This window comes from Leptinotarsa decemlineata, unplaced genomic scaffold (genome assembly GCF_025532065.1).
Source record: "Leptinotarsa decemlineata unplaced genomic scaffold, Ldec_3_MD MMD2_tig00078422_RagTag_RagTag, whole genome shotgun sequence".
Lineage (NCBI taxonomy): Eukaryota > Metazoa > Arthropoda > Insecta > Coleoptera > Chrysomelidae > Leptinotarsa > Leptinotarsa decemlineata.
Window position 1 is genome coordinate 11979434 of NW_027412747.1, and position 21198 is coordinate 12000631.

The following is a 21198-nucleotide window of genomic DNA, read 5'->3' on the forward strand; positions in this document are numbered from 1 at the left end:
AAGTCGATGATATTCCATAATTGAAAATCGGAATTCTTTCAGAGTAATTCATTCTTCTTCCGATTTTCAATTAAAGAATATCATTGACTTTAGGTCGATGATGGCCAATATCTTGCACTGATGAGTGGCTAATAAGCCCGAAACTGGTCCCGAAACTGAAGGTCTACTCTTTCAATTGTATTGCCAATTGCATATGCAGACAATTTTCTGTGAAAATTCCTGCACTGACGCCTGTCGGATATAATACAACGCCCTTCGTGATATTAGCCAGGGAAGTAGTTGTTTTATGATAGGCGTCAGTCCATTCACTGGCTTGAACGTTTAAAGTTCATTTCTTTATATTTGGTTACCTCATCCAGTTGAGTATTTTTATGATGGCATTGAATACGGTACTAATTCTATTATGTAATATATTTCAAATAACGTTCTGACATTTTGTACCTAGTGTACTGAAGAGTATGTTTTTTATATTCAGAATTGTAGAAAAACTTCCCTCCTTTCCTGGCAGTTGTTGATGATTTTGAATAAAGTATCGTGGCCTTCGTCTCATTCGGATATAGCAATAACCATTGTTGTCAATTTGTCATTGCGTCATTTCAAAAAATCACTAAAAGCACCTTGTCATACATACTTCGTCGAGTACATTCAATTGTTGAACATAGGCTAATGAATAAAAGATATATTTTATTTAATTTCCTATTTGAATTCAATGACTGATGTGGCCATAGAACATCAAATGGCAATTCCGAAAAGAAACTATTACAGTGCAGTATTTTTACTACGTGAAAATTCGTACAAAATTAAGTTCATCTGTCATTTTCGAATGAAGGTGAAGTCTCTGAAATAGATAAAAAGGTCATTTTCACTAGATGGTTTTGAAATCAGTCAAATAGGATTCTATTTGATTTGATTTTGTTTCAAAAACATGTTTCCCTTATTCTTCTCATATGAACTTTATCTTTAAATTATATCAAAAATAAAATGGCAGCTAGGTATTTGTGAAAGAGTATTTGGGAAACATTTTTTTTTTTCCGATAAAATATTAGAAAAACCTTCATAAAAAAATTGGTCAAATCAAAGATGGTAGTTTTTTACGAAAGGATATAACTGTGTCAAATGTATTTTCTGGATTTGTTGATCGTTTGGAGGTGATTAATAATGTTTCATAATGAATTTCATTACTTCGGACTTCCATTGTCTGATATTATATAAAATGATTTGAAATCCCTAAACGAACCAAAAAAAATGAAAAATTAAAAACAATAGCTGAAGATAACAATTAATTTGAGCAAGAACACCCTGAAATGAAATTTCAGTGGAATAAATTGCAAGTAGAAAGTAGAACAATTAAACAAAAAATAAAAATGAAAAATCAATAGATTCCAAGCCAAGTTACTTCACGACGTTTCGATTGTTAGTATCCACAATCGTCTTCGGGTGATGTCATTAATAGTCATCTCTTGGAGAAATTAGTCCAATCATCACTCGAAGATGATTGTGGATACTAATAATCGAAACGTTGTGAAGTAACTTGGCTTGGAATCTCTTAACATTCAATTTTTTTATTTGTTTAATTGTTCTATTTTTTATTTGTATCTCATTTCACTGTAATACGTCCATATACGTCAAATTGGATGTATTCTCATCTCATAACATTTGATCGATGACATGTTCTACAGAACTTAATTAGAATATCCAAATCGAAAACAAACATCCTTATTATAAAATGTTCGTCAATACGTTTTGTGCATTGTGAATGCATTAAAAAATATATAAAAAAACAGTTAATACTCAAAGACTATTGTGGACACTAACAATTTCTATTCATTTACTTTTGCTACTTTTCATTATCAATCTTTATTACTCTTCCATTATTTTCATTGTACACATAATATTGACATTGCAACTGCTATACAATCAAACGTTTCGTCTATTACCACGACATACATCATCAGTAGTATGTGCGTTGACTGCGAGGACAAAAGTTATATTTCGAATTCTCAGCAACGAGTCAGTGTCGACTTTTCATTTCATTATCTGCCACTAGTTGCTGTCAGGAAAATGTAGTGCACTGATTTATAATTTGAATATTGAGTTCAATGATTCTTAAAAGCACAAAACAAAAGCACTACAGGAAAATCCTTAAGGCGTTCTAAAAACGGTGCCTGCGCGAAAGTAGCCATTCACTTGAATTTAAATCGCTGGAGAGTAAATCCATTTGGAAAAACGTTTCCAGGAAATTCATAACACATAAACGCAGTTCTCCAAATGAAAGAGTTCTTGAACAGTGAAGTTCGAGGTGTACTAAGTTGAACCTCAAAACAATGAGCAGACACAGTCTGTCGCGTATTTCTGATTTGTACCGCTATTGGTGGAATCAAATGTGCTAAGACACTTGAACACCTCCCGTGAAAGTATCTATAAAGGAGAGAAAAATCTCCAACCTTTCTTCGATATTCCAGACTATCAAGGTTGCAAGTTATGTTCTTATCTCCAATCAGGCTGATGGCTTGTTTCTGAATGGAACCCAGCAGCTTCAGGGTATGCTTAGAGGCGGAGCTCCATACTTGAGAGGCGGGTTGGCTGTCCTTGTTCATATTTTACTGATGCCTGCTTCCACGTAACCCTGCTGGATACGGGAATGACAGAATCACTTATGGTTCTGTTATTCCCTAACTGAATGGCATCCCAACAATGGCTTAATCCTAAGGTGTATGTATCCATGCCGAGAGGATGAATGACACTAAGCCTATCAGCTGTCTCTATGGAACCTTCGAAATACCGGGCGCCCTCTCGTCGTAGCATCGCCTTGTCACGGTAATGCAGGGCTATGCCGTGATTGAACTTTTTTCCCTAGGTACTCGTGGGACTTTTTTGGACAGAGTAAACTTAAAAATTCTTTCTGACGCTGAGTCTACAGGGGAGATGGATGTCGAGCTTACGACTCCAACTGACCTCCCTGTAAATCAGGAGCGAGAGCTTCTCAACTCTCCAACTCCTGATCCAATAACTGAACCTAAAAAAAGGTTTGGTGGTGCAGCCAGGAAACGACTGAGTCATCTCCTCAAGAGCGAAGTACCTTATGAAACCGCCTTGCACCAAATTCTTGAGCGGCGTATGCAGAATCTGTCTCAGATGAAGGAACAAACCCCTCATGAGCAGGTGATGATTCAGCAAAACCAGAGGAGAAAAAGTCCTGCACGGCGTATTCACCAAAAAAAGCGAGCACAAGCTAACAAGAGCGAACAAGAGTGAACTAGCATTATGCATCAATAATCGTCTGGTGAGTACGGGCTAGCGAGCGAGCGAACGTATGCTTGTTCGCGTTCAGAAAAGATCGAGAAGAAGGCGGTACATCAAAGAAAATACTTATTCGCGGTCGTTTAGTGTGAACGGGATTCCCGTTCGTATATGTTTGCTCGTGTTCGCACATTATTGTTTATTGATGCAGAATGCTCCTTCACTCTTGTTCAGTCGTGCTCGCTTTTTTGGTGAAGACGCACCTTTAAGTTGCGTATCCACCAAAATAGTGAGCACGAGCGAGCATGAGCGAGCATTCGTGTATTTTTGCTCGTGTTCACTCATGTTCACTCGTGCTCGCTTTTTTGGTGAATACGCAACTTCAAAGGTGGTATTATTTTTTATTTTGTCATTTGTTATTATACCTGCAACTGTGACAGTTCTCATTTATCAGTACATTCAACAACGTTTCATTATTAATAAAAAAAATACAAATTTTTGAATTAGAAAAAAAATAAGAACCTCTGTAGAGAAAAATTATAATTGATTTTGAACAATACCATCATTTCAAAACAAAAGCTCCAAAACTGTTTGACAACAATTTTTCAAACATATCTCATGTCAAAATATGACCTTTAAATTAGTTGAAACCAGAGCATAGCAACAAAGCATTCGTGATTCAATATAAGCGCTGTTTCCACTTGCCATAGGTCTCATTAGTAACACTAGACTTCAGTAAAAAATAACGGCAGTTGCTTCAACAATGCACTCCTGGTTCAATCTATCTGCATTGATTATATGGCGAGTCGAAATAGAGCTATTTGGTCTGGTTTCAACTAGTTACCTTGCAGTGCAAGCTACAGAGGAAGTTAGAGAACGAATCTCATTCGTCGATCTATGTCGAACATGCCTTTGTAAATGACCGTATTCGTAAGACGAGATGTCATCGACAATGCACTCCTGGTTCAGTCTATCTGCATTGATTATATGGCGAGTCGAAAGAGAGCTATTGGTCTGGTTTCAACTAGTTACCTTGCAGTGCAAGATACAGAGGAAGTTAGAGAACGAATCTCATTCGTCGATCCATGTCAAACATGGCTTTGTAAATGACCGTATTCGTAAGACGAGATGTCATCGATAATTTATGACATTTAAATCATTAAAAAGGTTGAACCTGTCACCTGCTGTTGTTGTTTTGAATTCCCCTATGCAATAATGAACAAAGATCGTTGATGAAACCCACAACAGTACTTCTGAAAGGAACATAAATCCAAATGTTAATTGTATTGGTTTTCGTTTGACATTTAAGACCAATTTTTGTTGTCAGATCATCGTTAATGTAGAGTTTTATGGTGGCGTATGCCTAGAGGTTTATGGTCGATATATGTCACTTTTGTTGTTGTTACAAATTAAGAAATTTCATGGTCAGTAAAAGTTAGTTTATGACTCTACACAATGAAAACACAATGTTCAGGTTACTGGTCCAACACATTGCCTACTTGCAGTAGAAATGAAAATTGCTCACTGCAAAAATGTTCACTCTACTGTCTTTGGTTGATAAATTGAGTAACGATATGTTTATGTGAGTCAGTTCAAACGTTATATGTAATATAGTCCAAAAATGTTGTTTTAAAAAATATATGAACAGATCATCCAGTTCTCGGAAATTTGCATTTTACAAAAGTTAGGTCCTATTACTAAAGTTAACCAGTTTAGTGATTCAAAAATTGTTGTGAAGAGAGGTTGGTTGGGTATCAGGGTCAATTAAAAAAAAAAAATTTTTTTTTGTCGATGTTTCGAATTTGATTAAATTCTTCTTCAGGGCTCGAAAAGTAGATTCTTTGTTTTGATAATATTACCATTTTAAAAATCATTAGGCATATTAGATACGTATTGGAAAAAATAAAAACCATTACAACAACCAAATTTCCGAGACAACACCAACAAAAACGACATGAAATTATTGATTAATTTACCTTCCCAATTAGATCAGTAATCACATGAATAGATCTAACGTGAAAATAGTATAGAAATACAAGAATCCAAGAAAAACAAGGACAAGGACAAAAACAATTAACAGATACGATAATGATAAATTGGCGCGATTGTAATGTGCTTGGTTCTCCACCAAAAAGTCTCAAAATCAATTCTGCATTCGACCAGATATTTTTCCCGCGAAAGTTTATCTGTTGATTGGCAAACTGCCAACAGCCACGAAAGTTCTTTTCAGAGCACAAAACGTGTTTCTGGAGTTTTTTTCTAAAAAAGAATATTAATCATTACTGTCAGTACTGGCTAACGAAAATTCATATGGAATTTAAGAAATTGAGAAATTGAACGTGTAGATTGCGTTGTTTCACTTTTCTATCTGAAAATACTACAAAGAACAAATACTTACAATAGTTACAAGACACTGTCAATTCCTCATTCACAAACATTCTTGAACACAGTGATCTTTGCAATGGTTATGAGTCGATTATGACAGATATATCGGTCAGCTAAGTGTTAGCGATCCACATATTCGGGACTGTTTTTTGTCAATTTTTTTCTCATAATTTTTTTTTCGATGATTGACCTTGTGCTTAGATTACGTGGATGACACCGTCGTCATCTATAAACATGGAAGGAACGCTCTGAACCTTTTTCTAGACCACTTGAATGCTCAAACCCAAGCATCAAGTTCACCATAGAGAATGAACAGGAACAGCAGATAGCATTCCTATTAGATGTACTAATCGAAATATGTGATGCTAGACTAACCCACAAATCAACCCTAAAACCCACGCACATGGATAGGTACCTGCAGGCACTATCGAACCACCATCCTAGTCAAAAGAGAGGAGTCATATCCACTCTAACGAAACGAGCTCATATGTGGACCAGAGCATTTTGAGGAAGAACTGGAACGTCTTCAAGTGACCTTGAGATCGAATGGATACAGTGTACCGGAGATCAACAAAGCCATCAAGCTGAAGAGTTCTACGGTTTATAAAGGGGAGAAGGCTTAGATGGTTGCACTCGCGTATCTACCTTATATTCCTAGGGTCACAGAGACATAATTTGACAACATCAAAACGGTTTTCAAACCCACTAAGAAGATGCAACAAAGCATTAGGTCGGCTAAAGACAAAAGGGACCCACTATCGCATACCGTGCACTTGTGGGAAGGTATACATCGAAACCACCAAAAAATCCATGGGAACAAGACTGAAGAAGCATGAAAGAAACTGCAAACTAGTCCAATGTATAAGTCAGCTGTGGCTGACTGGTAAAAAAGGCAATAGAAATACGCTCAGCTTCATCTTGTACCTGTGTTTCCAATATTTTTTATAGCAATATTTCCATCTGCAACTGAAAAACTACGTACCTACGTCCAACAACAAGGAACTTGTGTTCATTTCCGTCAAGTAAACCTAAGGAAACTGGGTATATGAAACAGAAAAACCATTATTTTTGATTTGTCTGCAACAGTTCTCACACTAGATTATTGAGTTATGCTAATCAGTCGGGTGATAAATAAACATAAATCCCTATACGCCACACCTCGTGCCAAAGGTATGTAAGACCCAACTCACACAGAACAGACATCTATTAGTCTGCTCTCGTCGGCGACTAAACTGGCTGAAAGAGTCGTTCTGCAAAGACTCAACGAAGAAGTCGAGGACCGAAATGTTCTGCCTGACAAACAGTTTGGCTTCAGGAGATAATACTCCACTGAGTTACAGGCTCTGAGACTGGTCGAAAACACCATCGCGGAACTGAATCAAAATCGAAAAGTCCATGTCGTTTTACTTGACATCTCGAAGGCCTTTGACCGTGTATGGCACGAAAGCCTTCTCCATAAACCAATCGCGTTCGACCTGCCTCAGGGTCTGATCCGGTGGATTGGGTCTCTCCTGAAAGACAGAACATTTCAGGTTAGAGTAGAGGGCTCTCTGTCTGACAACAGAAAGATCCTCGCAGAGGTCAGCGACCAGCGATCTTCCGAGGTCAGAGCGTGTGAAGGTATCTCTATACGCCGATGACACGGCTCTCCTCCCATCTTCCATGGGTTGGGAGCTCGGCGCAACGTATATTGGACGACCTCGAGCGCTGGTACCTCGAATGGAAGATCCGAGTGAACCTCGAAAAAACTCAGGCGATAACCATGGGAAGTGCGGATCTATGTAAGGGAGATCGACTGGCAAGCGCGGATAAAGTACCTTGGTCTTCTAATAGACCGTAGGCTCACCTGGAACCCGCACATCACAACCGTGAAGGCAAAGATCGAGGTTTGGATCAAAAGTCTGTACCCTCTGATCAATAAACGTTCCAAACTAAGCCTAAAGAACAAAATTGGAATCTATAAAACGATGTTCATGCCTGATTTCTGAGGACATTCATGTCGCCATCCCATGATCAGTCTTGACCCGTTTGTCCTTCTGAAAAACACCAGTCGAAAGGGTAAGGGAGCCAGGCTTCAACCTGATTAAACCAAGATGGCTGTCGGAACGGATATCTGGCAGAGACGAGGCTTCGGCATGGCACGGACCTGGCAGAAGTGTGGCGTAAGCAATGCATACAGAAGGCGGGACATAGGCGAGAAAGCACGTCAGTAATCTGTTGGTTTTGTGGACTACAACCTTTCTTTTTCAAGCAAAGACGAAGATGATGAAGATATGTTGGATATGTTGGATTTGTATCAGCAATTTTATGCCAGGCCTGGTCTTGGGCACTCCTATTACAATAATCAGCACAATTAAAATCAAATAAGCAAGAATATTTGCCAACTTCTTCGCGGAATTGAATGTTGGAGTCAACATCATTCCGCATTTTTGAGGATGAACACGGATAAACACGTGGCGAGGAATTGGCATACCCCTTCTTGTACGCCACGAGAGACGGGCGAGGGTGGGAAAGAGACCGCCTGAGCCACCTCACTTCTGTGAACATTGGACGCAAATGGGGGATCATTACCACCTAAAATAACGATCGTCGTTATGTAGGTCGTTTAAATCCTTAGTAAATACGCCACTAAAAAAATTCAAACTTGATTTTGTCAGAATTGGCGCTAGACTTCTTTATAACGGAAATGCTTTAAATGACTACAAATAATTATTCTCTATTCCACACACAAATTGCTCAAGTGAAAAGTGACAGTTTTCAAAGTATCAAAACTCACTTCCTTGCACTTGCGGCTGTTTGTAAATATCCTGCTTCGACCCCAAGTTCGGCCTTGTCCGCGATTCGAGCCTTTCATGTCAATTATCTTTCAATCGAGCTGTGACTCACCGCAAGCCATAACCGAAAAAATTCATATATTCGGCCGACACAAAAAAGCTGTTAAGTGTATCGGGTATTGTTCTTGGATGATCCTTATAAGGTTGCATAACTAAAAACGGAGATTCAATGACCTTCAGGAGGCTTAAAAACTCTCTCCAGACGAATTCGAAACTTCGAAACAGGTAGTTCCTTTTATAGAGAGTACAATAATCACTATCATTATGCGTTTTCGATGCAAACGTAACGGGTTCCGTTTGAAGGATGCCCGAAGGTGGTTTGGTCTCGGGAAGGTTGAATCAGAGATTTTGGAGACGTTTTTCAGGAAATTGAGTGAGTTCAAAATGAAACTTTTCCTGAATACAATATTTCTTTGACCTGTATAAATAATTGAACAACAAACATTGTAGTTTTCTCTGAAAACTGTCAAACAAATTTGAATTCGATTATTAAATCACTTCGAAACTTCAGGTCAGATGTAAAGAAGAAGAAAATAATATGTCACTACTCAAAAATAATTGGGAGAATTGCAATCTGAGAAAATAAGAATGAATGAATGAAATATTGAATATGAAATATTGAATTGAATATCCCTCAACATCATATAGGTTGTATAGGCTAGGAAAAGGTAACGCCATGATGAGTCAACAGACAAAGAAAATGCTTTCGTTGGTATGAATAGATATCGGTGAAAGGATAGTTCAATTACAACAACAGCGATGAAAAAACAAATTTACTTGCCAAACAATTTGCATTCCACTTCTTAGTTAACTTTTAGGAAAAATCACCAACCACTCTTTCCCTTGTAGAATCTTCAATGTTAGATATTACTTTACAAATGCGTATTGTTGGACGAATATTAAAACAGTTCAACAGTTCAACAAAGCTTCTGGTCCTGATGAAGTACCTGTCATCGTACCTAACCACTCGAGGTACATGGTGCACAATTCCGATGAACCACAGCTGTGTTGTGACCAGTACTGATGGTTTTTTTTCTTTTTCGTTTTGGTGTTTCGGAAGTACCATATTTCTTTGAATTTTTAAATCACAAATGTTCCACAATCAGGAAATACCAGGATTAAAAGCCTGACCATGCATCGTATTCATTGGGCTCCTAATGTATATGTTCTACATACGTCAGAAATCAACAACCTGTCGAGTTAATGTTTTTTCGATTGAACTATTTTGAATATTTCAGTTGGAATGTATGAAATGTTTACAACCATTCGACATTCCAGCTGAAGTCCACAACGAATTGCCATTCTTAGTCGTGTTGGTGAAGAGGACCGACACGAAATGGGAAACATCTGTGTATCGAAAACCTACTCACACAGAACAGTATCTGACCAGAATTCCAACCATCATCAATAGACTAGGAGAGAAATCATTAAGATTCTACTAGACCGAAAGGATCTGTAATATGAAGGAAGGTCTCGAAAAGAAACGAGGCATCATCAAAAATGGCTTTCAACGAAATGGTTACTCCAATAGTGGAGGCTTTAGCTAGAAGACAGCAAGAGCTCCACAAGGAAGAGAAGTCGCCACAACCAGTACTTGTACTTCTCTACATCAGAGGATTGTCAGAAAGGATAATAAGAAGTGAGTCCAAATATAACATCAGATCCTGCTTCAGATCTGGGAATACTATCTGTAGCAGCCTCACGAAAACCAGGTCACCAAACGCGGACTGCTATTACAAAAATTGCATTTACCGGACACCCTGCGAGTGCGGATAATCATACATCGGTGAAACTAATAGGCCATTGAAAGTTCGCATTGCCAAGCACAAGAAACACACACTGCGAAAAGAAACCAGCAAATTAGGAATATCAGAGCATGTTTGGACTCATCAACATAACATCGAGTGGTTTCAAGCTGAAATTATCCACAAGGAGGAACACTGGTTCAGGAGAAAATTCAAAGAAGATGCATATATGATGCATATATGTTGTCCAATAACACATTAGCCAAGCAAGCGTAGATATACGCATTATATGGGAACCTATAATCAAGCGGAACACGACCAACTCCCGCCAAACGGTCAGTTCCTTCTAAAACCGATGAAGAGGAGAGAGAGGGGAAAGGTGAAAGCACTCGAATGATCTATAAATAGTCAGATCTCGGAGGAATCAATCCAGTCATCACCCGAAGACGATTGTGGATAGTAAAATCGAAACTTCCTGAAGTAACTTGGCTTGAAATCTTTTGATTTTTAATTTTCATTTCTTGTTGATAATTTTTAATTTTCATTATTTGTTAATAGTCAAATTTTCAATTGTTGCTTGTATTTTATTCCATTGTAATGTAACAGATTAATGAATTAACTTTCTTAAACAAAAGTATTTCCAACGATATTTCACTAATCACAAACTAATTCATTCACAACACTTAGCAACTAACGCCTAATTTATTTCCACTATTTGAATTTCTTGTTTAGCTGCTTGATTCACTTCCTGAACTGTCCTCTTGAGTAGGAAAGACGTGCTTATATAATGTAACGCTATTTTCCAGAAATCTGTAGTCTATTGTCCATATTAACAATCGACGAAACATCGTGAAGTACTTGGTTTGGAATCTCTTAATTTTTTATTTTCATTTCTTGTTGATGATTTTTTAATTTTCATCTCGTGTTGATTTTTTGGTTCTTGCTTGTATTTTATTTCATTGTAATTTCAGTGTTTTGCTAAATATAATTATTATTTTTCAGCTGATCTCTTTTTTAATTTTTTTACAGATTCTTTCAGGTATTTCAAATCAATTTATATCATATTAGACAATGGACTAATGGAACAATGGACTAATGGACTAATGGACTAATGGACAATGGAACTACTGAAATGCAGAATACATCACTTTCGATTTCAAATTATGGGACTATCTTTGCTTGATCATGGATTTGCTACTTAAGCAAATATAGGTACTATACCAAAGAAATGTTACCCAATAACATTTTCTCGCAGCAAAGTAATGAGTATCTGTCATAAATAGTTGAGAACTAAATCAATAGATATAAATTCAAAGTGTTTTTCCAAATCATAGACTTTTCAAAACAATGCAATGCGAACGTTTATTGTTGTCTCAAAATGAGTTACAAAATGGAAAGGACAGATTTTTCATAAAAAGAGCTTTCCAAATTACCTATTTATCCAACAAGTATCATGTAACCTCAAAGATGGCAACTGATTAGTTAGGGATTGAGGAAGCTCAGAAGACTTAAGCTCTTCAAAGGAAAAGACACGCATATCCGATTTCGTAGTGAAAAAAGTGTAGTGTTGTTCAACACGCCATAAAATTAAAAACCTTTGTTTTCAATTATTGAGGAAGGAACACAATTCTGAAATTTTGAATGTTCTCGTTGATCTGTGACTATATAGCAAAGAATTGATCGAGAACTATGTACAGCGATAAAAGTTCCTTTTCAAACTCCTCAAAATATTATTTCCTCTGTTATAGGATCTATTATCGAACCAATACGTATTTTTTTCCGCTGTCTTGCTGTACTAATTCTTGAAATGTCAATGATCAGTCTCAATATTCAATGTTCAATTAGAATTTCACGACCGACATCAGGGAGGTAGTTTTTTAAAAGAAGTGAACTACGAAAAAAGTAGTACTGATACCTCCTGGTTTGTTCCAAAATTTATCAAACAAAAACTAAGTTTATTAAAACTTGTTTTCTCTTTTCGTTGTTCACATTAACTTGGGTGGTCATATAAGATAACGAAGTCATCTTTCCTTTCAAAGACTTTAACAATTGCCTCTTTTCTTGCGCTCGCCGAACAAATCGAGAAACTGGTCCTAAACTTTTTGGACATTAAGCTGTCAGTAAAACGATATGGCGAAATAATTGATGACACGAAACACACACTGAAGAGCAAGTCTGTAAGCGAACCCGTGAATTGTAATTCACTTCATACGAGATTGTTAGTGATCAGTGCCTCTGAAAACATTCAATTGAAATGTTGCAGATGCTTTTTTACGTTTACTAAAAATTTGTTTTGATAATTGTGTGACAAATTTCAGTTTATGGAGTATATGCAAGTTCCTTACGTTCCTTACACATTGTTTACAATGTGTATTTCTCATTAATAGACATGACCTCAGCAATAGACATGAGATACATAATACAAAATGAAGCAACAGTGTAGCAACAAAATATCCATGATAAACACCACACAATAACATAAAACAAACAAATTGCTTCATCTATCATTTTGATAATGTGGTGTCTGTATTTATTTACGTAAGGAAAAGTGAGAGTAGTAAAAAAGAATAATTTCGGTATTCCACCTATTAAACAGAAAAATGCAGTATTAAGGACATCGAAATCCCTTCTAGTGTTGACATTGTCGTGTCTCATGTACCAATTTGTATAATTTTTTCTAAAAAATCTTTTGGATAAATATTGTTAGACATTTAAATCTGAATAAAAAATTAGCCCATGCCCTTTTAATAGGGGAGCCCAAACGGGTATTTCGGGATTCACTAAAGCGCGGCAGATTAATATACAGGGGATACCTTGTACCCGGTTAAGTACCTTCACCAAATATGAGCCCCATATATAAGGCCACCCGTGAAGGATAAAGGATTAGATTAATAAAAAAAAATTGATAATCAGAAATTCTCGAGCACATCAGATTAAGGTAGGGTGACTTAAGTTACATGCTGAAACGTGTATATTCCAGTAATCTGACAATTTGAGAGTGACGTAAAGAAAGGGGAGGGCAGCAAAGTTGTAAAAAAATAACGTCATTTCGAAATTCTCGATAGTAGCTAATTTTTTTTTTATTTTGAAGGAAATAATTCAAGGATAACGAAAAATAAATAATCTGACGATTTCTACAAGCCAAAATAACAAAAATTTGTCGATAAAGTTTAATGCGTGCAGCTGTATAATACCTTTATTTCCCTCTCCAAGTTTCTATTCCTCTTTCACTTTTTCTCTATCTATTACTCTCATGACGACATCACAGCTGATCATAGAGACTTGTTCGTGATGAAGATGAAGATAATGATTCAGTAATCAATTAATTATGAAAAATTAAATTTTTTTGAGCATTAAAAAAAAAATTTTCTTATAAATACAAGTATTCCACTTAAAAAACATACACTTATTTATTTGCATGCTATTTCCTGAGCTTTTCAATTATTTGAGTTTGAGGATTTAAAAAAACAATATTTTTTTTGTCAGATTAGGCGAATCCCTCTAGATAATCGTCAGATTATGGGACAGCACGTCTAGAACATACAGATGAACCATATATATCATAATCTGACGCGCTTGAGTATTTCAAAATGACGAATTTTTTTTGCACGTTATAATAATTGCCGCGAGTTTGCGTCACATCGAAATTGTCAGATTATTGAATGAGAGCTTTTTTTTGTTGCACTCAACACCCCCTTAGAAAATTTGACGCGTTCGATTGAATTTTTTTATTTCCACTTTTAACCTTTACGTACAACCACCCGCATCCTGCAAACGATCATATTACCATATGAACATTATTAAAAATATGTAGGACATTGATGCTATCAATATGTGACGCGCTCAAGTATGCCCATGCAACAGTAGTTTTTTACATATTTAAAAATCTATAGCCGCTTCCCCAACCGATGAAATTATATATTATATAACATTTTTTTATTCTCATCATCTAAGCTTTGCAACCTAATATGTCTCTATGACGCTCAAGTAAAACCCCATTTTGCATCGTGGGCTCCCCTACTATTTTGCATGATTCACAAGGGCTGTGGGATTCTTGATATTCAGTTTCTTGGACAAACTCATGTGTTCAAAACACAGAAACTCGTCAGATTTGGCTCATGTAGCATTTGGGACAGTAACAACAGTGCAATTATGCAATGTATTAGATTGTGAATTTCTGAAGAAAATACAGTTGAAAAATAATTTTTCATAAAACAAAAAACCTAACACCTCAATCTTGACTAGTGTGCAAATTGTATTGAGAAAATTTAGATGTCTAACCATATTTATCCAAAAACTTTCGAGCGAAATGATACATTTTCTCAAACATTTTATCAATACCAGAAAGGATGTTCGGTGACCTCAATACTGCAGATTTCAATTTAATCAGATTGTGGAAGGTTGAAACCCAAGAAAACATCACGAAACATTGACTCCTCCACAAAAAAGAATGTCTTCCGAAGTCTATTGATTACACTAACCTGATTTGATAATATGTATCTGTGCATCAAAATTTGTGAATAAATGATATTTCTAAAGGACTGCAAATTGAAATTTCAATAATATATTCAAATTAATGGTAATTTGTAACTTCTGTATCATTTGGAAAGTGGCATTACAACGCATTTAAATGATACTTCATTATGAGATTTTCACTCAACAGTTCACGAAACCGTGAAAAATGTTTCACTGTACGATATATAGCTTTTTCAGGTATATTCAGTACCTATCTATCTAAATTGAACATAGAATTGTCACTATTTCGTAGTATAAACATTGCTTGAAAATTGTTCGTTAACATTTTCAATAATGTTTATTCAAAAACTATCTGAGACAATCAAAATAATTCTATAATTTTAACATTTTTTCTTTTCGAATGTGATTGTTCAAAAAATTTTTTTTTCTTAAAATAATCCTTTTTGTTCGAATACATTATTTAGATGAAGATATGTTTTTGAATAATAAACTTGCTATTTTCTATAATAAACAAAATATTTATTTTTATTCATATTCATATTCATAATGAATATTTTTCAGAAATAATTGTTAAATGTTTCGATTATTATTATTTATTTACGAAACGCGAATAAATAAAAAAAGAGAAAATCTCATTTAATTACCGCTGTTTTTGTTTTTTTCTTGAACATCTACAAAATTATTTGACATATTGGATAATCCATACAAAAATATTTATATGAGCGAATTGAAAACTATTTGAAACATATCAGTTTGGTGCAATGCAGGTTTTACAAAATACCTTGTTTGAGGAATAGAAAAACTAATTGAAGTATTTTAATGTGATTAAAAAAAAAAAAAAACAATCGAACAATTTTCAGCAATTATAATTTTCTGTTATAAGCGAAGAATCCTCTGAAAAGTTGATTACATATACAAATTTTTCTGTAATCAATAGTTATTTACATTTATCCTCTCGCTCTCTTCAGATTAGTATGCTTTATAAAAATATGTCTACGACTGCACCCAGGATGTAATTATCCTGGTGAGATCTGATATTTTACAAATTTGTTTGACCAAAAAGGTTCCTTATGGATCTGTTTTGTCTCCTGATTTTAACGATATGTTCAACTTTCACACACATATACATGAATGTAAAATACATTATTATGCAGGAAACAGTCAGATATACATTTACTTTCCTTAGTGAAGCCCAAAAAAAGTATGCTTCAGACCACACGACTGAAGTAAAACGTCTGTAGCAAGTAGGATATATACATGTATATACATAGATTTATTTTTTATTATCGGATACATCAATGATTATTGTGGTTTACTGCAAGACCTAGACAATAGACTTATGGCATGGAAAATGAGATACATATATTATCGAATGGAAATTAGAAAGATATCTAGAGAAAACTGGATCGATGGTGTGGTAGGCTCATTTCGGTTATAATTCATTCGTAGTTCTAATTTATCTTGTAGAAAGTTTACCAAGAGTTGGACGCGAAATTAACATTGAAACCTCTTGCTAAAATTAGTAACAACGTATGACAGATTTCTCCTGATGAGCCTATTCGGCCTTAAATGTGTGCTCGCACCTCTCTCTTTCTCTCTTGCCCATATGTAGGTTTCTCTCTTTCTATCTTCACTAACATATACCTCCCTCTACATTTCCGTTTGCCTCACTCGATCACACTTTTTGTAACGCTCTTGTCACGCATTCATCAGCCTACTTCCTAAGAGCGCATAAAGAAGTTTCACTTCAATAAATCTGTCTTCAGAAAAAAATGAAGTATTTTGTTTGATCCTGTTCATGTATAACAGTGTTTTTTTAATATTTTGATTCTGAATTGAAATACACGGGTCGTCAAAATGTTGTCACAGTACGTATCTACAGCGAAAAAACGATAATTTGTAAAGAAACAAACTATTGAGGTATAAAGTAGAAAAGAAAAATATAAATATGAAACGGAAATGCGCTAATGCTAAAAAATTGAATAATGCAGCTGAAACTTTAATATAACGGTGAATAGATAATGGAGATGCCAAAGACTTCATCACGATTATTCTTGAGAGACAATTTGTTGATATGTTCAAAAATGTAATTCTGATCTTCGCACTTTCACTTTCAAGAAGAAACATTCCAACGATTTCTATAAATATCTCATTTCTAATAGAATTAACATTTCTTCAGCCAATCCCAATACATTCTTCAGATTATCTACCAATTAGTTTAATATGAAATGTTAATCAATTAATACATACAAAGTTGCTCGAACAATAATGATAGAGAAGAAAAAATATTATTAATTATTGGGGATTATTTATGATACAAATACAGTTAAAAACAGCGGCTTTTGGAGTTTACATACGGAATGTTCGAAGAAACACATCATTAACCGGTTCCAGAAGTGATTAATACATCAGACAGATTTGTTTATTTATTCGTATTCTCAGATTTTAAGGAACCAGTGACATTGCAGAAGGTCAATTAGCTTAAGGAGCGTTAGATCAATGACCTCATAGTCTGGTACCAGTCATTGAAACCAATAGGAAAGGAGACACATCAACTTCTAGATTACAAGACTTCAGATTAAGTTTCTTGAAGTAAATTTTAGAAATGAGTTAGTTGCTTTTATTAGAAGAACAAGAATCTACTTTCTGTTTGCCTCATCAACAAATCTTCTTTTCCTATGTTTTTCCTATGTTTTAGACATTATGACCATAGTAGTTGATGACGTAGACCACAAAAAAATATTCAATACAAATTTTCTTTCATTCTATACTTTTCATCGCCGAAGAAAAAGAACTCCAGCGGTACTTGAGGTTAGTGGAGAAGTATACACCTGATATTGCTAAAGCATTCGGGATATATGAATGTGCTATGGTCATTATCAAAAAGGGGCGGTGTGGAAGAGATAATTCAGCTTGTTGACGAAAGCATTTTGCGCCATCTGATTGCCAGATGGTGCCTGGATCCCTCACCCTTCCGACTAGCGTTTGTCAAAAGGACAAATGGGTCATGACTGAATGGTGGTGGTGATATGAAAGTCCCCAGATGGATTGAAAATTGTCCATCTGTCAACGGGGGACATAAGGGCCTCATTCGACAGGGTGTCGAGGCCTTCTATATCGGTAGGAGTCGTCTACAGCATAGTCTATAGATTCCCTAACTAACGGATTATCGTGAGTTTCCGCACAATTAAAAACTCGCCGATTCCTCGACTGAATGAACTGCTCAATGGAAGGCAGCTGCAAATCTCCGGGATGGCTTCATTCCGCACGAACCACGAAACATTCACAATCATCCGTAATAACTTATTCTTCAGTATCTCCAGGATGGAGATATTACTCGGAGTCGAAACATCATACTAAAGATGGTGATTTCGTTCTTTAAACTAATTTTGGATCTTCTGTTGATCAGAGGGTACAGACTTCTGATCCGACCCTCGATCCTTATTTTGACGGGTACAATGTGCGGGTTCCAGGTGATCCTACGGTCTATTAGAAGGCTGAGATACTTTACCCGCGCTTGCCAGTTGATCTTCCTTCCAGAGACCCTCACTTTCCTAGCCGGAGAAGATATCGTTCTTAACCGGAGAAGATATCGTTCTTAGCCGGAGAAGATATCGTTCTTTCCAGGTTATCGCCTGAGTTTTTTCCGGGTTCACTCGGATCTTCTATTTGAGGTACCAGCGCTCGAGGTAGTCCAATGCACGTTGCATTAAGACAATCTTGAGCTCCCGACCCATAGAAGATGAGAGGAGAGCCGTATATTCGGCGTAGAGAGACACCTTCACACGCTCGGACCTCGGGAGGTCGCTGGTGTAGCGTATAACGAGGCAGAGAGTACAGCTCCCTGTGGCACTCCAGCGAGAATCTCTCTGTTGTCATACAGGGAGCTCTCTACTGTAACCTTGTTTGTGTAGAAGGCCTTTGTGCCATACTCGGTTGAGTGTGTGGAGGTACTCCAGGAGTACACTCCAGGATGTGGAGTGTACTCCAGATCACTAAGCCTAAGGATTAAGTGGGGAATGGGAAGAAATACCAGCGTGGTCCAAACAGAGCTGGCTGGTATCTCAATCGCCACAAAAGAAATAATCAAGAAATGAATTTCTGGCAAAAACATAACAATCTGCACTGATAGCAGACAAGCACTATTAGCCTTGAACAGACACCGTGTTACTTCAGGGCTAGCACTAGAGTGCCACCAAGATTTAGCCAAAGCCTCGTTAGATAATAACATTATCCTGAGGTGGGTTGAAGGGTACGACAGGAGTAAAGGTAATCGCATTGCCGACTCTTTACCCAAGGAAGCGGCTGGACTAAGAATTTTAGGACCAAGTGGCACCCACGGCCTGATGACTTCGACAATTGCGGAACTAGTCAAAAGTTACACCCATGCTCAATCTCTAAAGAGATGTGATGAAATCAAACGATGTAATCTTGCCAGGATCACCTTGGGCGACCCTGGTAAGCTGGCGCCGAAGAAATATCTGGCGATGACCAGGAAAAATCTACGCCTTACAGTAGGATTTCTGACTGGCCACTGTCAGCTAAGGAAACACCTACATAATATGGGGCTAGTGGACACACCTCTATGCAGGATGTGTTAACAAGAAGATGAGACTGTCAGGCATGTCCTGTGCGAGTGCCCGGAGTTATCGTCAATAAGAGAGTGTGTGTTCGGCAAGTCTTGGCCTACACCTGCCGATATAAAGGAGATGTCTCCCAGCGACCTGTCCACCTTCCTGGAAAGGACAGGATGGACGACGACCTAGGAGGACAACTCCTCGGGAGGATGTACAATGGGTCACATGTGGCCTAAGTGCGTGGGCTTACACTCACCCTCCCTACTCTACAGATACAGAGATACTCGGTTGAAGGCCTTCGAGATGTCTAAGAGGACTGCGTGAACTTTACGGTTGCTGTTTAGCTCTTGAATGGTATTTTCGACCAGTTTCAGAGCCTGTAACTCGTAGGAGTGTTCTCTCCTGAATCTGAATTGTTCGTTAGGCAGAACATTTCGGTCCTCAACGTCTTCGTTGAGCCTTTGCAGAGCGACTCTTTCAGCCAGCTTAGCCGCCGACAAAAACAAACTAATCGTTCTGTGGGAACAGGGGTTCCCACAGGAAACCGTCGTGCTCCCGAAACAGGGTTCTGACCCTGACGATGATCGCATGCTTCCACCTTCTGGAAAAGTATCTGAGGGCCAACGAACTGTTTGTTATATTTAGTAGGTTCCCAACGCAGTTGTCTGGGAGCCTGTTCAACAACCTATTGGTTATTGAATCGACCCCCAGAAAACCAATACATGTTTTTTCAACAACATGAATGACCTTTCCATACCCAAGAACATGACTTTCATCTGTCTTAAATCAAATGAACTCAAGTCGAAGATCGAAGTATTTATTACGGCAGCTGTCTCTTGAGATCTTTATGTATTTGCTAAGTGCGCCCGTTTGTATTTTTAGAATAAATCAGTAGGCGTTAATGAAAGAACCCAAACAAAATGCCAAAATTTCAATAACGAAAAAAAATTCAAACGTCAAAAGTGAATATACCAAAATGATATAATGCCTGAATTTTCCAGCAACTAATAACGAACCTGAGCTAAGTTCTAGACTTAGCAGTATAGAAAGTTGATTGAAATAAGTTGTTTCTTCGCAACATTCCATGAACTGTTGCTTGTTAAGGATTACTGTTTTAGTAGAGTTTATATATGTTAAAGTTGACGTCAGTTGACCTCTATGAATCGTTGTGAGTAAAAAAACTCGAGTGTTTTATTCGATCTCTGCATAATAAAAATTTATTAAATTTGTTGGATTGATGAGAAAAAGAATCGTATTCAAAAAAACTCCTTATATTTTTTATATATTAAGTCATGTCCACATATCCTATTTCCTTGCTATTACTGACATGAGCAAATGGGCAATTTGAACAAACTATCAAATATTTAAAATTATAAGGCACAAATCTATATTACAATTATAAAGAAATTATATTGCATATCAAACATATATGTGGACAATAAAACAACGTGAAGAATAAAATTTAAGTCCACTGATTTTTTTTCTGAGTATAGTGATAAAAATTTGAATAGAAGAGAAAACATTTTCAATTGTCTCTAGACCTCAGATTGTGATTATTCGGCAAATAAATTTTTCACTAGGTCAACTAACGACAAACAGTTGTACAGAATTCCGAATTTTTAGTGCACTTGTTATTTTATATAGAGATCAGCAAAAACATTGATCAACAATATTCGTACCGATTCTTTTGACGTGCACGTCTCTGTTGAAAGAGACGCGAGGTTTCAGGGATGAGTCCGATCTTTGAGAATCCGAGCGGATGACATCAGGCATCCCAGCTATCGACTATTCATCCTGCAACACCCGTATACAAAATTCAAATCTATTCGAACATGCGTTTCCGACACCCCATGCAGTGATTTGCAAACAAATTCAAACGAGAAATATGCTTATGAATATTGAAATCACATTATTTTAATTTTTTTTACTTATTGCAATGAT

At 36.6% G+C, this 21198-nt stretch overlaps 1 protein-coding gene across 1 annotated transcript in view; it reads right to left on the reverse strand.

Moving 5' to 3' along the window:
• LOC111511146 (uncharacterized) overlaps positions 1–21198 on the reverse strand; it is a 541917-nt gene that overhangs the window by 193239 nt on the left and 327480 nt on the right. Inside the window, exon 3 of the mRNA XM_074186424.1 lies at positions 20937–21051. Coding sequence (XP_074042525.1) covers positions 20937–21030 — 94 coding nt within the window. The 5' untranslated portion in view covers positions 21031–21051. The remainder of the gene's footprint in view (positions 1–20936; positions 21052–21198) is intronic.